Source organism: Thalassophryne amazonica, chromosome 18 (assembly GCF_902500255.1).
Source record: "Thalassophryne amazonica chromosome 18, fThaAma1.1, whole genome shotgun sequence".
In the NCBI taxonomy this organism is placed as follows: domain Eukaryota; kingdom Metazoa; phylum Chordata; class Actinopteri; order Batrachoidiformes; family Batrachoididae; genus Thalassophryne; species Thalassophryne amazonica.
The window spans coordinates 33,201,627-33,222,729 of record NC_047120.1 but is presented as its reverse complement, the minus strand read 5'-3'; the positions used below and the strand labels follow the sequence as shown (position 1 = coordinate 33,222,729).

Here is a 21,103-nt window from a genome sequence, read left to right as displayed (position 1 = left end):
ATCTTTGAAGTGTTCTTCAATCCTGAAGCTTGGAAGCTTCCATTTTGAAGACTGCTTGAGAGTCATTGCAGGCTGCTGAGTTTAAAACAAGAAGCCAATTATGGACCATAGCTGCAAGCTAACTAAACTAGATACCTAGCTATCAATTGATAAGGTTAGATATCAAGGTAATGTCTTAGCACAGGTCTGTGCTTTCAACTGTACTGTTGACGGGTAGTTTTTATGGCAGCATGCTGGTTTGCCATTATGCCAGGAAATGAAAAATTACACCAGTTATAGGAAGCAAGCTTGCAAGAATCACAGCAAAATGCATGTGAGTGGACAACTTCATCAAATGGTGACTATTAAAACATTTCCAAGGTTCAACTACATTAGACAAAATAACACTCTGATCAGCCGAATCTGCGAACAGGCAGAACTGCCTCATTCATTTGCACACAGAAGACGATAAGTGTAAGTGAAGGGCAGCCTGTAATTATTTTATTTATTGTATTTAACAATCATGCCTGTTGGTGTCATCCAACAGGTGATGTAACAGTGTGAATAACAGAGAGAGAGAGCATCCGAGTGATTTTGCAAGCATAAGCAGATCCAAGAGGGGTGCAACAGACAGCAGACAGCTGCATCCCAGAAGACTGTCACTGCTCAACCCTCTAACAAATGAGTGAAAATGATGACCAGCATAACTGTAACTTGTACAAAGATTGACTTTCATTACAACCTAGATATTATTGTACAGTAATTGGCACATTATGTTCATGTTTTTAGCTGTTATGCAGGATGTTGTAGCCAACACATTGTTACTATATTATAGATCTATGGTCTAATTGATTATATTCAGTGTAATCTCAGACACATAAAGAATCTTTGAGTTCAGTGAAAAATTACTAAAATGGTAAGTGAACTGCATTTACATAGGTCTTTTCCATGTGCATCAGACACTCAAAGCACTTTACGATAATGCCTCACATTCCTCAGTACACACTGAGAGCAACTAGGGGATTGAGGACCTTGCCTAAGGGCCCTTAGTGATTTTCCAGTCAGGCTGGGATTTGAACCAAACATCCTCTGGTCTCAAGCTTAACCACTAGACCATCACCTCACTACTTTAAAGTATTGAAGACTTTCTATTTCTTATTCTCTGAGTGCTATATATCTACCACCAGTATTTTTATTCTAATATGTCATATTAGGGGATGTGTTTCTCAAATGTTAATGTCTATGATTAAAGAGCTATGAATTTATAATGGGGCAGCACGGTGAATAGCACTGTTGCCTCACAGCGAGAAGGTCATGGGTTCAATTCCCATCTGTGGCCTTTCAGTGTGTAGTTTGTGTGTTCTCCTCGTGTTTGTGTGGGTTTTCTCTGGGTGCTCCAGCTTCCTCCCACATCCAAAGACAGGCAGATTAGGGCCCCTTCACACATAGTACAAATAAGTACAACTCAGGGCAAATCACGGCGGAACAGCTTGGATACTTTAAAATTGTCCGTAGGTGTACATGCGGGTGTGAATGTGTTTGTTTGTCCTGCGGCAGACTGGCGTCCTCTCCAGGGTGTATCCCGCCTCATACTCCATGACTGCTGGGATAGGCTCCAGCTCTCCCCGACCTTTAATAGGAGTAAGTGGTTGAAAATGAGTGAGTGAATTTATAATGATACAGGTTGGAAAAAAACAAGATGTTAAACCCCTAGAAAATGCCAGAGAATGTACCAGAGTTTTTACAAAACCCAGGAGCTTCCAGGGGTGCAGCTCCAGGACCCCCAGTGGTGGGCACAGTTCCGCTAATCCGCTAACCGCTAATTAGCAAAGCTAGCTTTTTTTTTATTAGTGGATTAGCTTTTCAGGTAAGTTTGGAAACCATCAGTGGGCCCATTAGCTTCCACTAAATTTAGTTCCACTAATTTTCAGTCTAACTTTTTTTTTTTTTTTGCTGGTAAAGCGAGTAAAGTTTAACAAAAATGTTTGGAAACCCTAAAATGATTAGTTCCTGTCTGTAGTGTGTCTGCAACAGTGAGGCCTGTAGCGTCAATCTACAGTTTGTGTGTTGAGTGTGGCTTCGGGTTCATGGGTCAAAACACACAAGCGCTGGTAAGAAGGCAATGTTGTTGCAACTTAGAGTCAAAAGTAGTTGCACTGTGGACAAAAACAGTATGTAAGCAGCTCAAAAGTCAGTTAACGGTTTACAAATATATAATGTAAAGATAAACTGTGACTTCTAATACTGCAGTTTACTGCTATTGATAAAAATGATGACAGTGTTTGGGGTTTTTTTTTTAGCAGTTTATCGGTTTAGAAGTCCCGTTATAAAAGTTAACTTTTCAGTTAGCAGATTAATGGTTATCGAAGCTAACTTTTCGGTGAGCTGTGCCCACCACTGAGGACCCCAACACCTCCACCATCACCAAAAATGTAGGTCTGTAAAATTTTCCCGGGAAGAACCCTAGTTTTCCCTCTTTTTTTTTTTCTTTTTTTGCCATTCTCCACCCATATCCTTTCAAATTCTATAGTCATAAACTTAGTGTTGTTTCTTGCATTTCAATGATGCAATCCTCAGTGTTCAGTGTTTGTAGATCAGGTTGCACATTTTGTTGTGGGTACTGTGGGATCTGCACACATTTTTGTACATGGAAAACTGTAATATATCAAGAAAGAAAGAAAAATGGTCATTCACAGGCTGCATTCTGAGTGTCCGTGTGTCCGGAGTCGTGGGCCACATCTGGCACTCAGGCTGTTAGTTTGAAACCATCACGTTAAGGTGTGATTTAAAGCTGTTTTATGATTTTGGAGATTATTTATTTGGATCATGACCTTTGCCCCATTTCGCCTGTTGTCGTCTGTACTTTTTTGTCCATCCTTTCACTCTGTTCTGCTCCTCTGTGCGGTTATAGATGCTCTCACTGCATCAAATCCTTTGGCTCTTTTCTACACGTGCGCGAGCTAAAGAATGTTGTACGAACACGCATAAACCAAGAACTGCAGTGCTTTATTTCGCACTGGTCTGAAGCCTTTGAAAATGTGCCGGCATCAGCAGTAGTATCTGCAGTGGCTGACCTCACCGAGAAGCGACTGAGAATCTTTACATTATTTGTACAATGCATTAAGTGCAGAATATATGCAGCACTTTGTGCAATGAGAGAAAAATGACAGTTTGGAGGAAAAGGCACCGTGTGAAGGATTACTGCATCCTGCATATACTGCAAACTAGCTGTGCAAAAAAAAAAAAAAAAAATGTGCTTGTATTCACATTAACTCCCCCCCTCCACCCCCACCAATCGCACACCTCTCTCCTGCATCCCTCCCTCTCCCTCTCTCTCTCTGTAGTTGTTCTACCGTGTGACAGAGGAGAGGGCTCGCCAGGCAGAGCTCTACTTGGTGGGCATGGTGTGCTACTACGGCAAGCACTACTCCACCTTCTTCTTCCAGACCAAGATTCGCAAGTGGATGTACTTCGACGACGCCCACGTCAAAGAGGTGAGGCGCTGTTTGGAGTCTGCATGCTGCATCACAAGGCAGGATCCTGTATTTCTCCCACACCTGTCTCTGCGGGAGCAGGAGTGACGAGAACTCTGCTACATATCCGGCCGGGCGCTTTGCGGCAGTGGCAGCTGTGGATTGATGATGTGTTTAAAGTTGTAATCCCTGAAAGCTGTAAGTCGAAATCGGAGTGTTGTTTCCACTGATGAAAGTGGTCTGACTTTGTAATGCTTGAGTATTGTGATTTATTTTATTTTTTGGAGGTTGTTTGTGTGTGTGTTATACGATTTTAATGCGTGCGTGTTTGTGTGTGTGTGTAGATCGGCCCTAAGTGGAAGGACGTGGTGTCGCGCTGTATCAAAGGCCACTACCAGCCCCTGCTGCTGCTGTACGCTGACCCCCGTGGGACGCCGGTGTTACTGCAGGACAGCCCAAACTGTTCCAGCTCTAACACGCAACTGGAGCTCCTGCACTGCAGCAGCAAGGCCGGCTACGACAGCGAAGACTCTGGTACAGCAAAGACCAAACACTCTGTGGCACACGTGCTCAGATTACTTTGCATTTGTCATCCAGGCGCCTGCAAGGTTACAGCTTTTACAGCTCTGACCTTCAACCCTGCCTTCTGACTTCTGTTTTTGTATTTCTGCATTTGTTTCGATGTAAACGCGCAGAGACGCAAGGTGAAACTAAAAGTCGTCTCTCTTCTGTCGTATTTCACGCAGGACGGGAGCCGTCTATATCCAGCGATACTCGTACCGACTCGTCTACTGACAGCTCGAGCCACCGTGCCTCTCACAGCCGACCTCTCCACCAGTACACAGGCGGCCACCTCTCCAGCGAATCCCAGAACAAAGTGATCTGTAATTACAACATAGTCACCCCGCTGCACGGTGCTGCTGCTGGAGGTAATGCTCCCTTCACTAGCAAAGTGGCAGAAAAAAAAGTCAGTGATCATTATGGGTTAGTCTGCATATTAACATAGTGTTGTATTAGCTTTTCATTCATTTAAAAGTTGTTTAATTTACAAAATAGATGAAATGTGGTGACATCTTCAAATGGCCAAAACCCAAATATGGTTAAAGCTACAGTGTGTAGGATTTAGAAGCAGAAATATAATAGCATTCATAACCATCTGTTCATTGGTGTATAATTAGCTGCAACAATGAATTGATGTGGTTTTATAAGCCTTGAACAAACACAAACCCTTCATATCTACACGGGAGCGGGACCTATCTTGGAGACCGCCATGTTGCTCCACCATGTTTAACAAAGCAGCCCAAAAGGGAAATGTTTACAATGCCTTTCACATTTTGCAGCACAACGGGAAGAGTGAAGAAAAAAGAAAAGGAATCGGGGTACTCCCATAGGAGGTGCATTCAAAATGTATCCAACCTTTGGCCGAGAAAAATAGTTACTCACCTGGGGGTCTGGAATCCTAATTCCCTTCAAAGTAGTCTCCTTGGGACTGCACACACTTCACCCAGCGGTTCAGTTATTGTTGGAAGTATGTCTGGAAGTGCTTTTGTGGAATGGTGTGTCCAGCTGGGCCTTTGCATTCCGCATGATGTCTTCTCCAACTCAAATTGAGTCCCTTTCAGTGTCATTTTTATCTTGGGGAAACAACCAAAAATCAGAGGGAGCCATGTCAGGAGAGTAGGGAGCCTGACAAATCACTGGAATGTTGGAATGGACATTTATATAGCACTTTTCCATCTGCATCAAACGCTCAAAGGGCCTTACAATTATGCCTCACATTCACACAGACACACTCACAAACCCATGTCAGGGTGCTGCCATGCAAGGTGCTCACTGCACACTGGGAGCAACTAGGGATTAACCGACTTGCCCAAGGCCCTTAGTGATTTTCCGGTCAGGACGGGTTTGAACCGAGGATCCTCTGGTCTCAAGCCCAACATTTAACCACTAGACCATCACCTCCCCAAATCAAATATCAAATTGGAGTGTTGTGTTTGGGTAGAATGGGCAGGTACATTGTCATGGTGGAGCTGCTTACTTTTTGCCCCCCACAGACTTGCGGCACACAGCATCATGAAGACGACGTAGGACCCTCCCGATAATACTCTAACATTTTGGCCTTCTGGTGTGTACTCATGAAGCACCACACTACGGGAGTCAAAGAAAGCGATCAGCATGACGTTGACCTTGCTGCACACCTGCTGTGCTTTCTTTGGCCTCAGTGATGTTGGATGTTTCAATTGCTGTGATTTCAGATTTGGTTTCCAGGTTGTATCCATGAACCCATGTCTCATCACTAATGATGACAAATAGTCCATGAGCCAGTCATGAATTTTGACCTAATCGGTACAACTTAACGGGACAAAAACAACACTTAGAATCCAGCCTCAATGTATCATACAAAAATGTATGATAGCCATCCCAGGGTGGTAGCTGTAGCCAGGTAGGGGTCATTGAAGATTTACACTAAGGTCAAACTTAAAAAAAAAAAATGCTTCAATCATGTTGAAAACTATATCACATTGTTTGTCTGATCATAACAATTCCAAAAAGGTATAGTTTGGACTATCTATGATCTAATGTTCTGGAGTTATGGGGTAAAAACAGAAAAAATGGTGACAAAGGTCATTTTCAGTTTGTATAGGGGTCAACATTTAAAGTTGCTCTAATTTCAGCAAAAAATGATGCAAATTATTGGTTGAAATAAAAATATCAATAAATGGAATAGTTCTGAATATGCTGAATGCTTTGTCTCCAAAGTAAAGGTCAAACAAGGTCAACATCCATTGAATTCTATGACATGCGACATACGAGGGCTGTCAATAAAGTAACGGTCCTTTTTATTGTTTCAAAAACTATATGGATTTCATTCATATGTTTTTACGTCAGACATGCTTGAACCCTCCTGCGCATGCGTGAGTTTTTCCACGCCTGTCGGTGACGTCATTCGCCTGTGAGCACTCCTTGTGGGAGGAGTCGTCCAGCCCTTCGTCGGAATTCCTTTGTCTGAGAAGTTGCTGAGAGACTGGCGCTTTGTTTGATCAAAATTTTTTCTAAACCTGTGAGACACATCGAAGTGGACACGGTTCGAAAAATTAAGCTGGTTTTCAGTGAAAATTTTAACGGCTGATGAGAGATTTTGAGGTGATTCTGTTGCTTTAAGGACTTTTCACGGTGCGAGACGTCGCGCAGCGCTCTCAGGCAGCGTCATCAGCCTGTTCAAGCTGAAAACCTCCACATTTCAGGCTCTATTGATCCAGGACGTCGTGAGAGAACAGAGAAGTTTCAGAAGAAGTCGGTTTCAGCATTTTATCCGGATATTCCACTGTTAAAGGAGATTTTTTTTAATGAAAGACGTGCGGACGGGTCCGCGCGTCGGTACGCAGCCGACGCGGTGCGGCGGCACAGGAAAAACACCTCCGTGTTGATAACCATTTGTAAAATCCAGGCGGCTTTTGATGGCTTTCAGTGGAGTGAGTATATGAGAAATTGTTTAACAGGCAGGACATGTTCCAACTTGTCCTTAAGGCTTTCAACAGAGGTGTTTTTCCTGTGGCGGAGCGTCGCGGCGGCTGCGTCCCGACGCGCGGACCGCGACAGTCTCACCTCAAAATCTCTCATCAGCCGTTAAAATTTTCACTGAAAACCAGCTTAATTTTTCGAACCGTGTCCACTTCGATGTGTCTCACAGGTTTAGAAAAAAATTTGATCAAACAACGCGCCAGTCTCTCAGCAACTTCTCAGACAAAGGAATTCCGACGAGGGGCTGGATGACTCCTCCCACAAGGAGTGCTCACAGGCGAATGACGTCACCGACAGGCGTGGAAAAACTCACACATGCACACGAGGGTTCAAGCATGTCTGACGTAAAAACATATGAATGAAATCCATATAGTTTTTGAAAAAAATAAAAAGGACCGTTACTTTATTGACAGACCTTGTATGTTACCCTGTAACATGATAACTAAGCATGACAGATGATGCAAACTATTCCTTTTTAGAACCCTATTAACCCAAACAATAATTTGCATGTTTTTTTTACTGAAATTAGAGCAACTTTAATATTTGACCCCTGTACAAACTGAAACTGACCTTTGTCACCATTTTTACCTTTTCTTTTCTTTTATTTTACCTTACATTTTTACCTCTCATTACCTTTTTGGAATAATTATGATCAGATAAATAATGTGATATAGTTTTCAACATGATTGGAGCATTTTTAAAGTTTGACCTCTGTGTAATTCTTCACTGACCCCTACCTGGCTATAGCTACCACCCTGGGATGGCTATCATACATTTTTGTGTAGGCCATGATACACTGAAGCTGGATTCTACGTAAGTGTCGTTTTTTTCCCCTTAAGTGGTACCGAAAACCTGCTTGGCCCATGGACTAAAAGTTTAGGAAGTCGGTATGGCAATTTGTGCATTCCAGCAAGTCCTGCAAGAATTCCAGACACAGTTGCTTCTGTTTCACCATCAGCAGCTTCGGCATGAATTTCGCAGACACTGTCCAAATGCCAAAATCCTCCATCAAAATGGACTATACTGAACCTGTGCTCATGCCCACCTCGTCCACAAGTTCTTGGATGGTGACACGATGGTCATCCATGACCAAAGTCTGTATTCTGTCCATCATTTGGTTTTTCAGCTTGTGGATGACCTACTGGAATGTGTGTCGCTCCCCACTAATGTGCACCCATTTTTGAAGTGGTTATACCACGCTTTTATTTGCGTTACGCCCATGGCATCATCGCCAAAACCTCACTGAATCTTGCGAATGGTTTCTGCTTGGGTACCACCAAGCTTTTGGCAAAGTTTGATGCAGTGCCTTTACTGAAGTTGTTCTGTCATGTCAGTAGTTCCAACTAATATGCTCTGTGGACAACAAAAATTCACTTGTGCAAGATGGTTCCTGTTATCTCACCACCAAATGACAAATCACATGCTTATGTTTCTGTAGAATAAAATAAGGTTGGGAACTTTTTGAATGCACCTCGTGCCCTGTTTACGGGTTGTTAGTGCAGGCTAACAGCTTTGAGAATGCTCTTTTTATGAAATGGTGGCTCATACATATTGCTGATCACGAGAATGCAAGGGAGCATGAAACCCCGTCGCCAGAAATCAAAAACATGGAGGGAGACAACATCATGATTAGTGAAATGTGATGGCATAGCGCAATGTGCACCCTCACCACTAAATGACACAAAACACACCATTTTGTCATTAAAATGTCTCAAAGTTTCCAGAGAGACAAAGCCACCTTAAAAATGAACTGTTACTATTCTTGAGCAGGCACAGCATTTCTACCGAGTTTTTATTCACTCTTCATTATGAAAACTGGCCAGTCTTTCAAACTTCAAAATTAGTTTTGTAAAAATAACAGAATGTGCAGAATGTCTTGAATGTGCTCCTTTTTCCGGCTCCATTCCCAGATTTAATGTAATCTTTGTGGAACATTTTGGGGAAATTGGTTCATTAGAGTTTGAATAATCCGGCAAACAAATGAAAACATAGTTATATAATATTTTGAGGTTCAGGTTAAACATTTCCGAGTGCTTCACATCAACATCTGCGCATCAGAATTAAAAACACTACAGTTAAAATCAATGGCATAAAATCAAACGGTAAAAACCCATTATCACACAGTAAAATTTTGTATATTGGGCAGCATGTGGATTAGTGATTAGCACCGTTGCCTCGCAATGAGAAGGTCACAGGTTTGCTTCTGAACAGATGTTTTTTTTGTGTGTGGAGTTTGTATATTCTCCTTGTGTTTGTGTGGTTCCCTGTGGGTTCTCTGGCTTCCTTCCACTTTCAAAGACATGCAGGATAGATGAAATCGTGACTCAGAAATGAGTTTCAGTGGTATATCAGAAAGATAATTGTTGGAAAAGTTCTTGTGCGTTATTTTTTTTTCATTATTATCATGATGGGAGAATGTGGTGTTTTCTTTTAATTGATGTCATGTATACTAAATATATATTGTGCTAACTTTACATTTAAAGGAAATGAAAACCCACTGACAATTTACGATTGGGTTGGTAGAGTATGATATTGAGAGCCCATATGAAAAGTTGTAGGCATGTGTGATCATTTATGTTAAATGCTAAAGCAGGTGACCATGCCGGCTGCTCTAACAGCGATGTGCAATGTCACATGGGCACAGAGGTTCAACACTCCGCCAGTGTTGCTCTGCAGTATTCACCTTATTCCTGGGGGCGTAGAAGTGATTATGGGTGCAAGTTCCTGTTAGACACCCGAAGTAGCAGTGAGCCATTGTTTTCTAGTGGTTTTTGTTTCCTGGGCCGGTTTATTTTAAAGTTTATTGTTTTATTTTCTAAATGATGATCAGCTCTCGTAGCATTTAAAAAATGTCCTTGCACAACTCGGGAACATGTTGCGCTGTTCGTGGTTGTACTAACAACCAGACAAAGTTAAATCTGCAGCTACAACAGCAATGTTTTTAACATGCAGTCGGACTAAAAGAGTTTCCACCGCCGACCGAGAGATGAGGAACCCAGAAGTATGTTGCTGAAAAAACTCAACTTGAAAAGACCACCTAAAACGTTATACGTGTGCTCTTTTCACTTTACTGACAAAAAGCCCACAGAGGAACGTCTTAGTTTGTGGCTGGGATGTGACAGACCACCGGAGGAATTAACGATGATTGACAGCAGTGTCACCAGAATAACAGGTATGATTTCATGTGTCTGGAGGATAAATCACTGTAATATTAATCATTAGCAACAACATGCATTATCCTTTTCAGCTGAACAGTTGAAATGTAATGTGAGTTTGGAATGCCATAATTTCAGTACAGACATAAAATGTTCAACAGTATTTTAATCTTAATCTGAATTTAATATAATGTATCAGGTTTTCTCTTGGTATCTGGAGCACAGAGGTGATGCTGTTACCAGTGGGAATTAGTGGGGTTGATGGAAGGTTAATGGTATAAAGTGTTGTAATGAAAACCCTAATGCATCACTTCTTGATAAACATGTTCTGCATCGTTGCCCTCAGATGAACAAGATGAGATGGATCAGGGTGAGGAGTTTGTTTGCACTAACAAAGTCATCATGTGATGCCCAGCGGTGGAGAGTCACACCTGTTCAAATGGGCCCACCATCACATGTCAAATGCGTCCACCACCACCACCAGGGCCACCACACCCTGCATCTTGAAGAGTGATGCAGACTCCTGTCTGTGTGCAGGGATCCCACTCAGAATTTCAAACACTTCACCATCAATGCCGTTTGTGGCCCAAATTCTAATGACTTTTATGAAACTCAGACAAAAAATTTTCATGGCTGATTTAGCATACCGATTTAAAATATCACAAGGTCAGGTCAGCAGCACAGTGGGACTGTGGGTAGATGTTATGTATGAACATATGAAGGATCTCACTGTGTGATTGCCTCATGAAACAATTAAAGCAACACTGCCAAAAGCTTTTAAAGAGCATGTTGCTAATACAACCTGTGGAATTGACTGCACAGACGCTTTTCAAAAAGAAAAAAAAAAAACCTGGATTCAAGAAGTGAGTCATAGAATCACTATTATGCAAATAACACAGTTAAGTATTGATTGGCTGTTTCCCCCTCTGGAATAATCATGTTTTTTTTTTTTTTTTTACTGATGCTTATGGTGGAAAATGTAACATGTATAGAACACAGATAGTGTGTGTTTTAAATTTGGAACATATATTGAAAATGTAATGGAAAAAACACTTTTTTCCTTGTAACAATAAAAAATAAACAACTGAAAGTGTCTTATTTCCATCCTTCTTTATTTTTCTTTTATTTTCCTCGTTTGTTGTCTTTATACATTACACCTGTTAAGTGATGGCTGTATTTTTAAGAGATTCAGATATTTGAGGCAGAGCAGAACATTCTTTGTAACAAATTCACCCACTAATGTTGGAAGGTGGTGTCCAGACGACCAGCTGCAGGCACATCAGTATCAACTGGACCTGGAGGGATGTAAAATATGGCTTAGAGTTTATTTTAATGAAGGCTCACATGTATTCTGTCACATTAGTTCATACATTATAATTTAGAAAAGTTACCCACCTGGAGATCTGCCCTGACCTGAGATGCATGAACCCCCTTGCTGTTTGTATTGTACCTGATGCTGAAACTCAAACCCAGGTTCTGTGATGTGGGATTTTAAGGTTTCTGCTGGCCTCTGCGTTTGCCTTAAGGTAAATAAGCTGTGTTCCAAAACCTCTTTTAGCAAAATGGTACCGACCTCGTTCCTGTGCAGGTCCTGATATGCGGCAGAGCTTTTCAGATTGTTCATTGCCTCCTGTCCGAAGTGAGAGCTAAGTAGCTAAAAATGCTATCGTGTGTTATCTTAGGCCACTTCTTCATGTCGTCCTCCTGCCTCTCTGTATTTGTAGACAGCGGGATTGTAATGTTATCTCGTCTGAGCTGTGACAGCTGCTGTTTATACCTCTAAGCCTCATAGAAAGTGGATCCTCGCGAACAGTTAACATGTAAACAAACGCTGGTTCCAGTTCTTTCTGTGCCCATGTTAGGTCACAGCATTTCCGTAAGCGATCCGGTGGGTTTTTGCTGATTGGTTAACATTGTTTTAATGGCGGCATCTATGAAATCGTCCATGTTGGATGAATTCTCATTAAATGCCAACTTTCAGAGGAAGATATTTCAGTTGTAAGAGCTCCTTATTTTAATTGATACGCATCATTCGCTAGTTTATAGCACCGTCTATTTTCCCAGCTGTATTTTATCAGTGGGTTTTCTTTTCCTTTAAGTGTGACCACTTAATGCTGAGGGGTTTTCATGTGAAAGTACAAAAGACAGCTCTCCTCAGGGAATAAGATAAGAGAAGGTCACTCTCCACCATTTGAGAAAAATGTTTGTCTTGGCTAACTTTGCGTAGATAAGTCTGGCAGCTGTATTGGAGATGTTGGGAGGGTTATGACTGGTGAAATTGTTGCTGTGAACCCCCTATGTGATCCAAGATGAATATATTCTGAGGTCTTGCTAATGTGATTCAGTGATGGCACTCCCGTGACATAGGTGTGTCACACACTGACATACTGACATAGTGTGTGTGTGTGTGTGTGTGTGTGTGTGTGTGTGTGTGTGTGTGTGTGTGTGTGTGTGTGTGTGTGTGTGTGTGAGAAGGGGTGAATGTGAGGCATCATTGTATAGTGCTTTGAGCAGCCGCATTGGATGTAAAAGCACCATAGAAATGCATTACGTTGCCTTCCTTATGCTGCTTACACAGTTATAATGCCTCTGCAGTTATGCAGACTCACTGCAAAGTCACACTCATTATGGAAGCCATGCATAACCAATGCATAAATGAATGCAGTATGTGTATAATTTCACATGTCCCATTTCCTAGTCAACACCAAATATATTTGCATGTTTAAAGCAAATAAAGGTCTGGTTGCAATCTCGGCTAAGGTTTAGTTAACACCTGCCTATCCCTTGTTGCTGCACTTCATTACTACACTCTTCAGCTTGTGTGCCTCATAAGTGGTTATTCTCATATTTACTTGCACTGCGGCTTTCATAATTGCCCCCTGTGGCATAAATACAAATGTTACTGCCTTTACTTTCTCTTGCTCACTGTTTCTAGTGAACTCTCTCTCTCCTTTCCATGGCTCTTGCCTTCACAATCAGTGGTGGAGGGTCCTCCGCACCCTTCCTCTCCTCCCCTGCAGGAGTACAAGGAGACGGCTGTCTACCTGCTCTCTTCCCGTCGGCCGCTCACCTCTTCCTCCTCCTCCTCCCGTCCACTGTCCTCCTCCTCATCTTCAGGACTGGGGGGTTGTGAGGGTGGGGCTGGGGGGCCCCACTGGGAGAATGAAAGCACCAGCAGTGAGAGCAAGTCCAGGTACAATGTCACTGACACATCATTCGAAGAAATGAATTGCTATATTTATATAAATGTAATTATGTCCGCTGGTCCTACAAAAGGTGGTAATTTTACATTACAAAAGAAAATTGTAACAAATTCATTTATTCATTCATGTCATTTATTTTCTGCCACTTATCTAAGTCTGGGTCACAGTGCCAGCAGACTTAGTAGGTCATCTCACACTTCACTATCCTTGGCCTAGTCAGCTAACTCTTCCTGGGGGAATCCAAGGTGTTTCTAAGGCAACTGGGAGACATGATTCCAACACCTTATAATGGTGGAGGGGTTTGTGAGTTCCAGTGATCTTGGGAGCTGTTTTATCTGGAGCATTACCTCCTGGTAGGGCCACAGAAGGTGGCAGCAGTGAACCATTATGCTGGATGCCAACTGCCCTAAATCAAGAAGCAGAAGAAGATCTAAATGTGTCTTGGAGAATTAGTAAATTTAAGAAATCATGATCTCAAACTGAAATATTACACTCTGGAATAAAAAGAGGGAATACGAGGGCTGTCCGTAAAGTATAGGTCCTTTTTATTTTTTTCAAAAACTATATGGATTTCATTCATATGTTTTTACGTCAGACATGCTTGAACCCTCGTGCGCATGCGTGACTTTTTCCACGCCTGTCGGTGACGTCATTCGCCTGTGAGCACTCCTTGTGGGAGGAGTCGTCCAGCCCCTCGTCGGAATTCCTTTGTCTGAGAAGTTGCTGAGAGACTGGCGCTTTGTTTGATCAAAATTTTTTCTAAACCTGTGAGACACATCGAAGTGGACATGGTTCGAAAAATTAAGCTGGTTTTCAGTGAAAATTTTAACAGCTGATGAGAGATTTTGAGGTGATTCTGTCACTTTAAGGACTTTTCACGGTGCGAGACGTCGCTCAGCGCTCTCAGGCAGCGTCATCAGCCTGTTTCAAGCTTAAAACCTCCACATTTCAGGCTCTATTGATCCAGGACGTCGTGAGAGAACAGAGACGTTTCAGAAGAAGTCGGTTTCAGCATTTTATCCGGATATTCCACTGTTAAAGGAGATTTTTTTAATGAAAGACGTGCGGACGGATCCGCGCGTCGGGACACAGCCGACGCGGCGCGGCGGCACAGGAAAAACACCTCCGTGTTGATAACCATTTGTTAAAATCCAGTTGGCTTTTGATGGCTTTCAGTGGAGTGAGTATATGAGAAATTGTTTATCAGCTGGAGATGTTCCAACTTGTCCTTAAGGCTTCCAGCAGAGGCGTTTTTCCTGTGATGGAGCGTCGCGGCGGCTGCGAGCCGACGCTGCAATCCGCCCGCACGTCTTTCATTAAAAAAAATCTCCTTTAACAGTGGAATATCCGGATAAAATGCTGAAACCGACTTCTTCTGAAACTTCTCTGTTCTCTCACGACGTCCTGGATCAACAGAGCCTGAAATGTGGAGGTTTTAAGCTTGAAACAGGCTGATGACGCTGCCTGAGAGCGCTGCACGACGTCTCGCACCGTGGGAAGTCCTCAAAGCGACAGAATCACCTCAAAATCTCTCATCAGCTGTTAAAATTTTCACTGAAAACCAGCTTAATTTTTCGAACCATGTCCACTTCGATGTGTCTCACAGGTTTAGAAAAAATTTTGATCAAACAAAGCGCCAGTCTCTCAGCAACTTCTCAGACAAAGGAATTCCGACGAGGGGCTGGACGACTCCTCCCACAAGGAGTGCTCACAGCGAATGACGTCACCGACAGGCGTGGAAAAACTCACGCATGCGCACGAGGGTTCAAGCATGTCTGACGTAAAAACATGTGAATGAAATCCATATAGTTTTTGAAAAAATAAAAAGGACCTATACTTTACGGACAGACCTCGTATAACCTTTATACTCCTCAGCACAACACTTGTTTAGACTGTGTAAGCCAACAATAACACCAAAGCTTGCCAGCTAATCTAAATCTATTCAATTTTACACGTGATGTTAGTAATCCAATCCACGAGAGACAAAGGCATGAATCCATGTCTCTGAATAGAGACATGGATTCATAGACCATAGACAGAATGAGGCAAATCTTCACAATATTGCGGAGGTGACAGAAAGCATTCTTAGTGATTTTTTCTAATGTGTAGAGTCAAAGGACATGGTGGGATCAAAGGTCACCCCAGGATTTTTCACTTTATCACTCTGATGAATAACATGCAAGTCCAAGGTTAATGTTAGCTGGTCAAACTGATGCCTGTTTCTTGCAGGACCAATGACCATTCAAATGACTTCCAACAATGGGAGATATGATGAAAAGGATGCAGTGTAGAATAAAAGATGTGCAGCTGAAATGCAGTCCTGCACAACGGCTTTGATGTGTGATACCGCTGCAGCTCTGCACTCTCTAACTTTTCAGTTAGCGACTTAGCGGTTATCGAAGCTAACTTTTTGGTTAGCTCTGCCCACCACTGAGCTTGGGATTGGTTGCCACACCAAACTGGGTGTTGACATTCACCAAAGTGGAACACTATATTGGTTTACTTAAACAAATATATATGGCCTCTTGAAGGAAAACACTACTAATTCCTCTTGGCCACTATGTTAAACTGCATCTGGGAATGTACTGTAGGTGGTCTTTCAACCTGCAGATGACATGTTTTTAGTAGTTGGCTGTTTGATTTTGCATTCCAAGCACCATAAAATTAATTGCTTTTAAAGCTCAACATCAAAAAAGAAGATATCTTGTTTTTGCAGTCTGTGGAACTAAAGGCATTTTGACACTTAACACGAATTTGATCCCCGCACTGCCATGCCATGCAATTCATTGTGCCAATGTGTCTTGCTTTGTCCTGCTTGATGCCACACTATATAAAATAATAATTTCTTAGCCAATGGCACATTTGCTCAGAAGTTGGCTGATGAAACCATTCTGTCATTGCTCCCAGAATCACAGATGAATTATCTACAGCTGCAGGCTGTCTCGTGCGCGTCGTATGGTGGAGAATGCATTTAGAATCTTGTCTCAAAGGTAATCATTGATAATATATATTGTAATGGATTGGTAAAACAGTTACAGTTTCATTCCTTCTCATTAGTTTAGACAATGTATCTGTAAAGTTATGTTTATTATAGATGTAACATCTTGTCATAATTGTTCAGATGCCTTGCGCGCAACGACGTGCATTGACACACAGTGACACACAATGCTTTCGAATAGGCTGCGCAATGTTCATGCAAGTGGCACGAAATTAATGAGTGCCAGAAATTTTGAACATTTCAAAATTTTCTTTGCTGGTACGCTGTTTACATGAAACTGTTTACAACAGTTTGCAATGCATTTACTCACTGGCATGGAAGATTGTGTACCAGTGCGTGGATCAAATTCGTGTTAAGTGTCAAAATGCCTTTAGTCATCATGTCTGCTGCCACCTTTGATTGGAGGATAGTACACATTGTTATGCTAATGGGAAAATGCCACCTGAGTCTTGTTTTGTCTCTGGAGGGTGGCAGTGGGTGCAGTGCGAGGGAGTCATCCTCTGCACAGTAATACTGAGGTCCAAACTTGAAATAGCTCATGCAGGGTGGCCACCTGGAACAATTTTTTCTTTGAGCAAAGATGACCATCTTGCAGTGCTGTTGAGAGAGGTTGAAGACCTCTGCATTGCAGTAGTGCTCTGCTTTACAAGGCACTCCAATCTCCCTCAAGGATTACAGGCCTGGAAGTGTTCAGAATTCTGGGGTACATAAACCTCTCTTAATGACCATATCATTAGGCTCAGATATAGACAGTCTTTAGATGTTTTGTCTGGTGTTCAGTGCTATTTCCAAACGTGTTGAGCGATAAATGGGTGAAGGAGACTTTTTACTCCCTGCTTGATTTGGTGATCGATTACTGCCCTATAGGCCAGGTAACCAACTGATGTCCTCAGCCATCCCTGTAACCTCAACGAGCCTTGTAATAGAGGGCTGCAACCTCTATAGAGGTCACAGGGCTGGTTATGAGGACATCACTTGGCACAGTTCTAGCAGTGATAGTGGCGAAATTGTTCAGTGCTCGTCGCCTTAGAAAACATCAGAGACTGGGATCATGGTTCCAGTATCCTGAGCAGCATGGCTTGACCTTGTACTCTAATACTGATTGGTGCAGTTAATAACATCAACTACGTTTCAGCATCTTCTGAAAGGTGGAGACACTGTTTCTGGTGTTTCAAGCAACATGCATTCATTCATTGTACATACTCGCTAACTCCAATTAAGGATCACGGAGGGGCTGGAGCCTATCCCAGTAGCCATGGGGCATGAGGAGGGTACACCCTGGACAGGACACCAGTCTATCACAATGCCACACAGACAGACATTCACACCAACACACACACACACATACACACGGTTAATTTAAAGTTTCCAATTCACCTAACCGGCATGTCTTTGGATGTGGGAGAAAGCCGGAGCACCTGGAGGGAACCTATGTGAACACAGGGAGAATATGTAAACTCCACAAGGCCCCGGGTGGGAAGCAATCCCATGATCTTCTTGCTGTGAAGCAGCATTGCTAACCACCAAGTCCTGTGCCACCTGCTGCAATTCAGTTCAATTTATTTAGTTTATATAGCGTCAAATCACAGCAAAGCTGCCTCAAGGTCCTTCACACAAGTAAGGTCTAACCTTACCAACCCCTAGAGCAAGCACTCAGGTGACAGTGGTAAGGAAAAACTCCCCTGATGACATTGAGGAAGAAACCTCAAGCAGACCAGACTCAAAGGCGTGACCTACTGCTTAGGCCATTCTAACATTTACAAGAATTTGCAAAGTTTTACAAAACGGAACATAACACAACAAAAGATGAAGTCCATGCAGGCATCCAGTCCATTACCAGGGGTTATCCAGCAGTGGTCATGCCCTTCAGTGGGTCTGTTCCCGCGGCAGAGTCTGTTCTACATTCCATGCCGTTTCAGAAATTCTGCAGTCTGAAATCCAGCCTGTGACATTGTGATGTCATCCGCACCTCGGACAGAGAGGAAAAAAAAAACAGCAGAATCAGTCGGCCAGAAAAACTACACTTGAGGTATAATTCATCAGCACTAAACAACAGGAAAGCATAGAAAATACTAAGGTGATCGCCAGCCGCTAGCCCTAAGCTTCACTAACAGACCCAGACTTTAGATAAAGTTGTATAGAATAGAAATAGAATGAATTTAAAAAAGATAGGAAGCATAGTACCATACTATGTCAGTATGCTAGCCATACGAGAGGGAGAATATATCTGTTTTATTGCCATAGGGAGATCATTCCGGAAAACAGGTGCACAATAAGAGAAGGCTCTGTGGCCCACAGACTTTTTATTCACCCTAGGGACACAAAGTAGCCCTGCACCATGAGAACGTAGAGCCTGGGCCGGTATGTAGTGTTTGACTAGATCAGCTAAGTAGGTAGGGGCTAGTCCATGAATAATTTTATAGGTTAACAGCAGAACCTTAAAATCAGATCTCACAGAGACAGGAAGCCAGTGAAGAGACAAGAAAATGGGTGTAATGTGGTCAAACTTTCTTCTTCCTGTGAAGAGTCTGGCAGCAGCATTTTGAACCAATTGGAGACCCCTAATGTTGGACTGTGGTAAACCAGAATATAGAACATTGCAGTCGTCCAGTCTAGAAGAGACAAATGCATGGATCCTGCTGCAAGCAACATTTCCTTCCATTTTCAGAGACCCTAGAAGAAAGAACGTGGCCCTCTCTAGAAAGACAGGGAGATTGCCTGAATTGCAACAATACAGAGGCATTATACTGCTCTCTGTGCCGAGCACTGTACTTCCAAGGGTCATTCTCAGTAGGTTGCAGTACCATGTGCTTATTGCTAACCGACGAGCAGTCGGGTTTTACACACAAGAAGACAGCCATCAGCCATGTCTTAACTCTGCAGGTACTCATTCACAGGGTCCACAGTAAGTTTCTGGATATCACAGCTGGCCTTTGCATGAGACTGAGGCAATGTTTGACTCCCTCCCAGTACATTCTGGCATATTACTAATGTGTTCTTGCTTCTGTTTTAATTTGTGCCCTCTATGTTTGGGGATGACTATTCCCTGATTGAATGTTATGTATTTGGATTGCTTAGCTGCAGTGTTTCTCTCTTTTACATGTTTGACATTTCTTTGTTAAGCTGTGTTATTTGTTATTCTGTTATTGTTAGTATGGCCAAAGCTGATGGTCAGTCCACTGCATCTAGTCTGCTTTGGGATTCTTCCTGTAATCAACAAAACACCAGAGGCAGTTTTTTCTTACCACTGTTGCCAGTGGGCTTGCTCTGGGATAGACCTTACTATTGTGAAGTGTCTTGGGTTGTCATGTGTTGTGATTTTGTGGCTTACAAATCAATGGCATTGAAATAGAATTTAATGTTTACATTGACTGGGTGTTGGGTAAGGTCAAGTCTAAGAGCCATACTTTGTCACTTTCTGGAATCAGTGCTCTGAAATGTGTCTTTTAATAGTGAACCTGTTGAACTTGTTGACAGATTCATTCATCTTGGCTTTAACATTCATGAGATCAGCCCATGAAATAGAGAGACATCTAGGAAGAGTTTATGGACTCATGAGATTGCTGGACAGATGCATTTGGTGATACAAATATCTTTGCAGGAGAACGTAGGTTCAAGTCTACAGGGTCCTGGTGGTTGTGAGACCTGGACTCTCACCAGTGACTTAAGCCAATTCCTGCATGTCTTTTGTATGTGGTCTTTCTGGGGAATCCTTGAGTACTGCTAACTTTGTATCAAGTCAGTGGCTACTTAGGGATACTCAGGTTTTTGTTGGGGTGTAGCACTTGGATTTTGAGGGAATGTCAACGACACTGCAGCCATATGGTATACTTCCCTAAACATGACCCAGCATATAGGTGGCTCTTTGCCGAGTACTCCAACAACTGTAAAAGGCCAAGATGACGTCCACTCATCACCTTCTTGCACATAGATGTAAACTTCCGAGAGGTGAGGATGGACCAGTGCATCGCTTGGGTGATTGTGTTCACACATAGTGTGAATTTGTTCGAATTATGGCGAAACAGCTCAAAACCATTCGAATTAACGCACCACGAAACATTGCGCCAACGGGCAGGTGGTGCGATGGTTCATACACACGACAGTGTCTTTCAAGCAGGAAAACCGTGTGAGCTGCTACAGCTGCTCACACTGTGGGATGAGCTGCACCACATCGCACTGCTGATACGGAGGAAAATAAAATAAAAACCAGCTGTATAATTAGTGAATATCACTGGGTTGATATTCACTAATGCATAAAAGGGGAGGAAATACAGAACCCACTTTTTATTAAATAAAAATAAAATAAAAACAAATAAATAAATAAAAAAGGCCACTCACGGGATTTGAGCCCACAGGCTCTGATTACCAGATGGAAACTTTACGTATTTTCTAAAAAAATAAAATTGAAAAAATGAAAAAACAAAACTGTCATAACTGAACAAACAGCATTTGGTACAGTGTATCTCTGCTGATATGTGAATGAAAGTGGCCTATTTGTTGTGCTGTTGGCCTGTCATATGGTCCTGCAGCGCGCCGCTCACTGTCCTGTCAGACAGACGTGACATTCAGATCGCCTGCTGCATGTCCACATGGCGATCCGGTCCAGCGGGGATAGCCTGTCAATGTGCGCACTCTGCAGCCTGTCGCAGAAGCGATATATGTTTTTATATATTTTGATGTGAGGACAGCAAGCACACACACACGCGTGTCCATCAAAACACGGTGCAGGTCTGATGTCCAGGACCAGAGTTGTCAACAGCTGCCGTCTGTTCA

General features: G+C 42.6%; 1 protein-coding gene across 1 annotated transcript in view; it reads left to right on the top strand.

Annotated features, from left to right (window-relative positions):
• The window catches only part of usp54b (ubiquitin specific peptidase 54b), a 206,017-nt gene that overhangs the window by 127,438 nt on the left and 57,476 nt on the right, over window positions 1-21,103 (top strand). Inside the window, exons 9-12 of the mRNA XM_034193455.1 lie at window positions 3,324-3,473; window positions 3,797-3,986; window positions 4,199-4,436; window positions 13,065-13,322. Of these exons, the coding sequence (XP_034049346.1) occupies window positions 3,324-3,473; window positions 3,797-3,986; window positions 4,199-4,436; window positions 13,065-13,322 (836 nt within the window). The remainder of the gene's footprint in view (window positions 1-3,323; window positions 3,474-3,796; window positions 3,987-4,198; window positions 4,437-13,064; window positions 13,323-21,103) is intronic.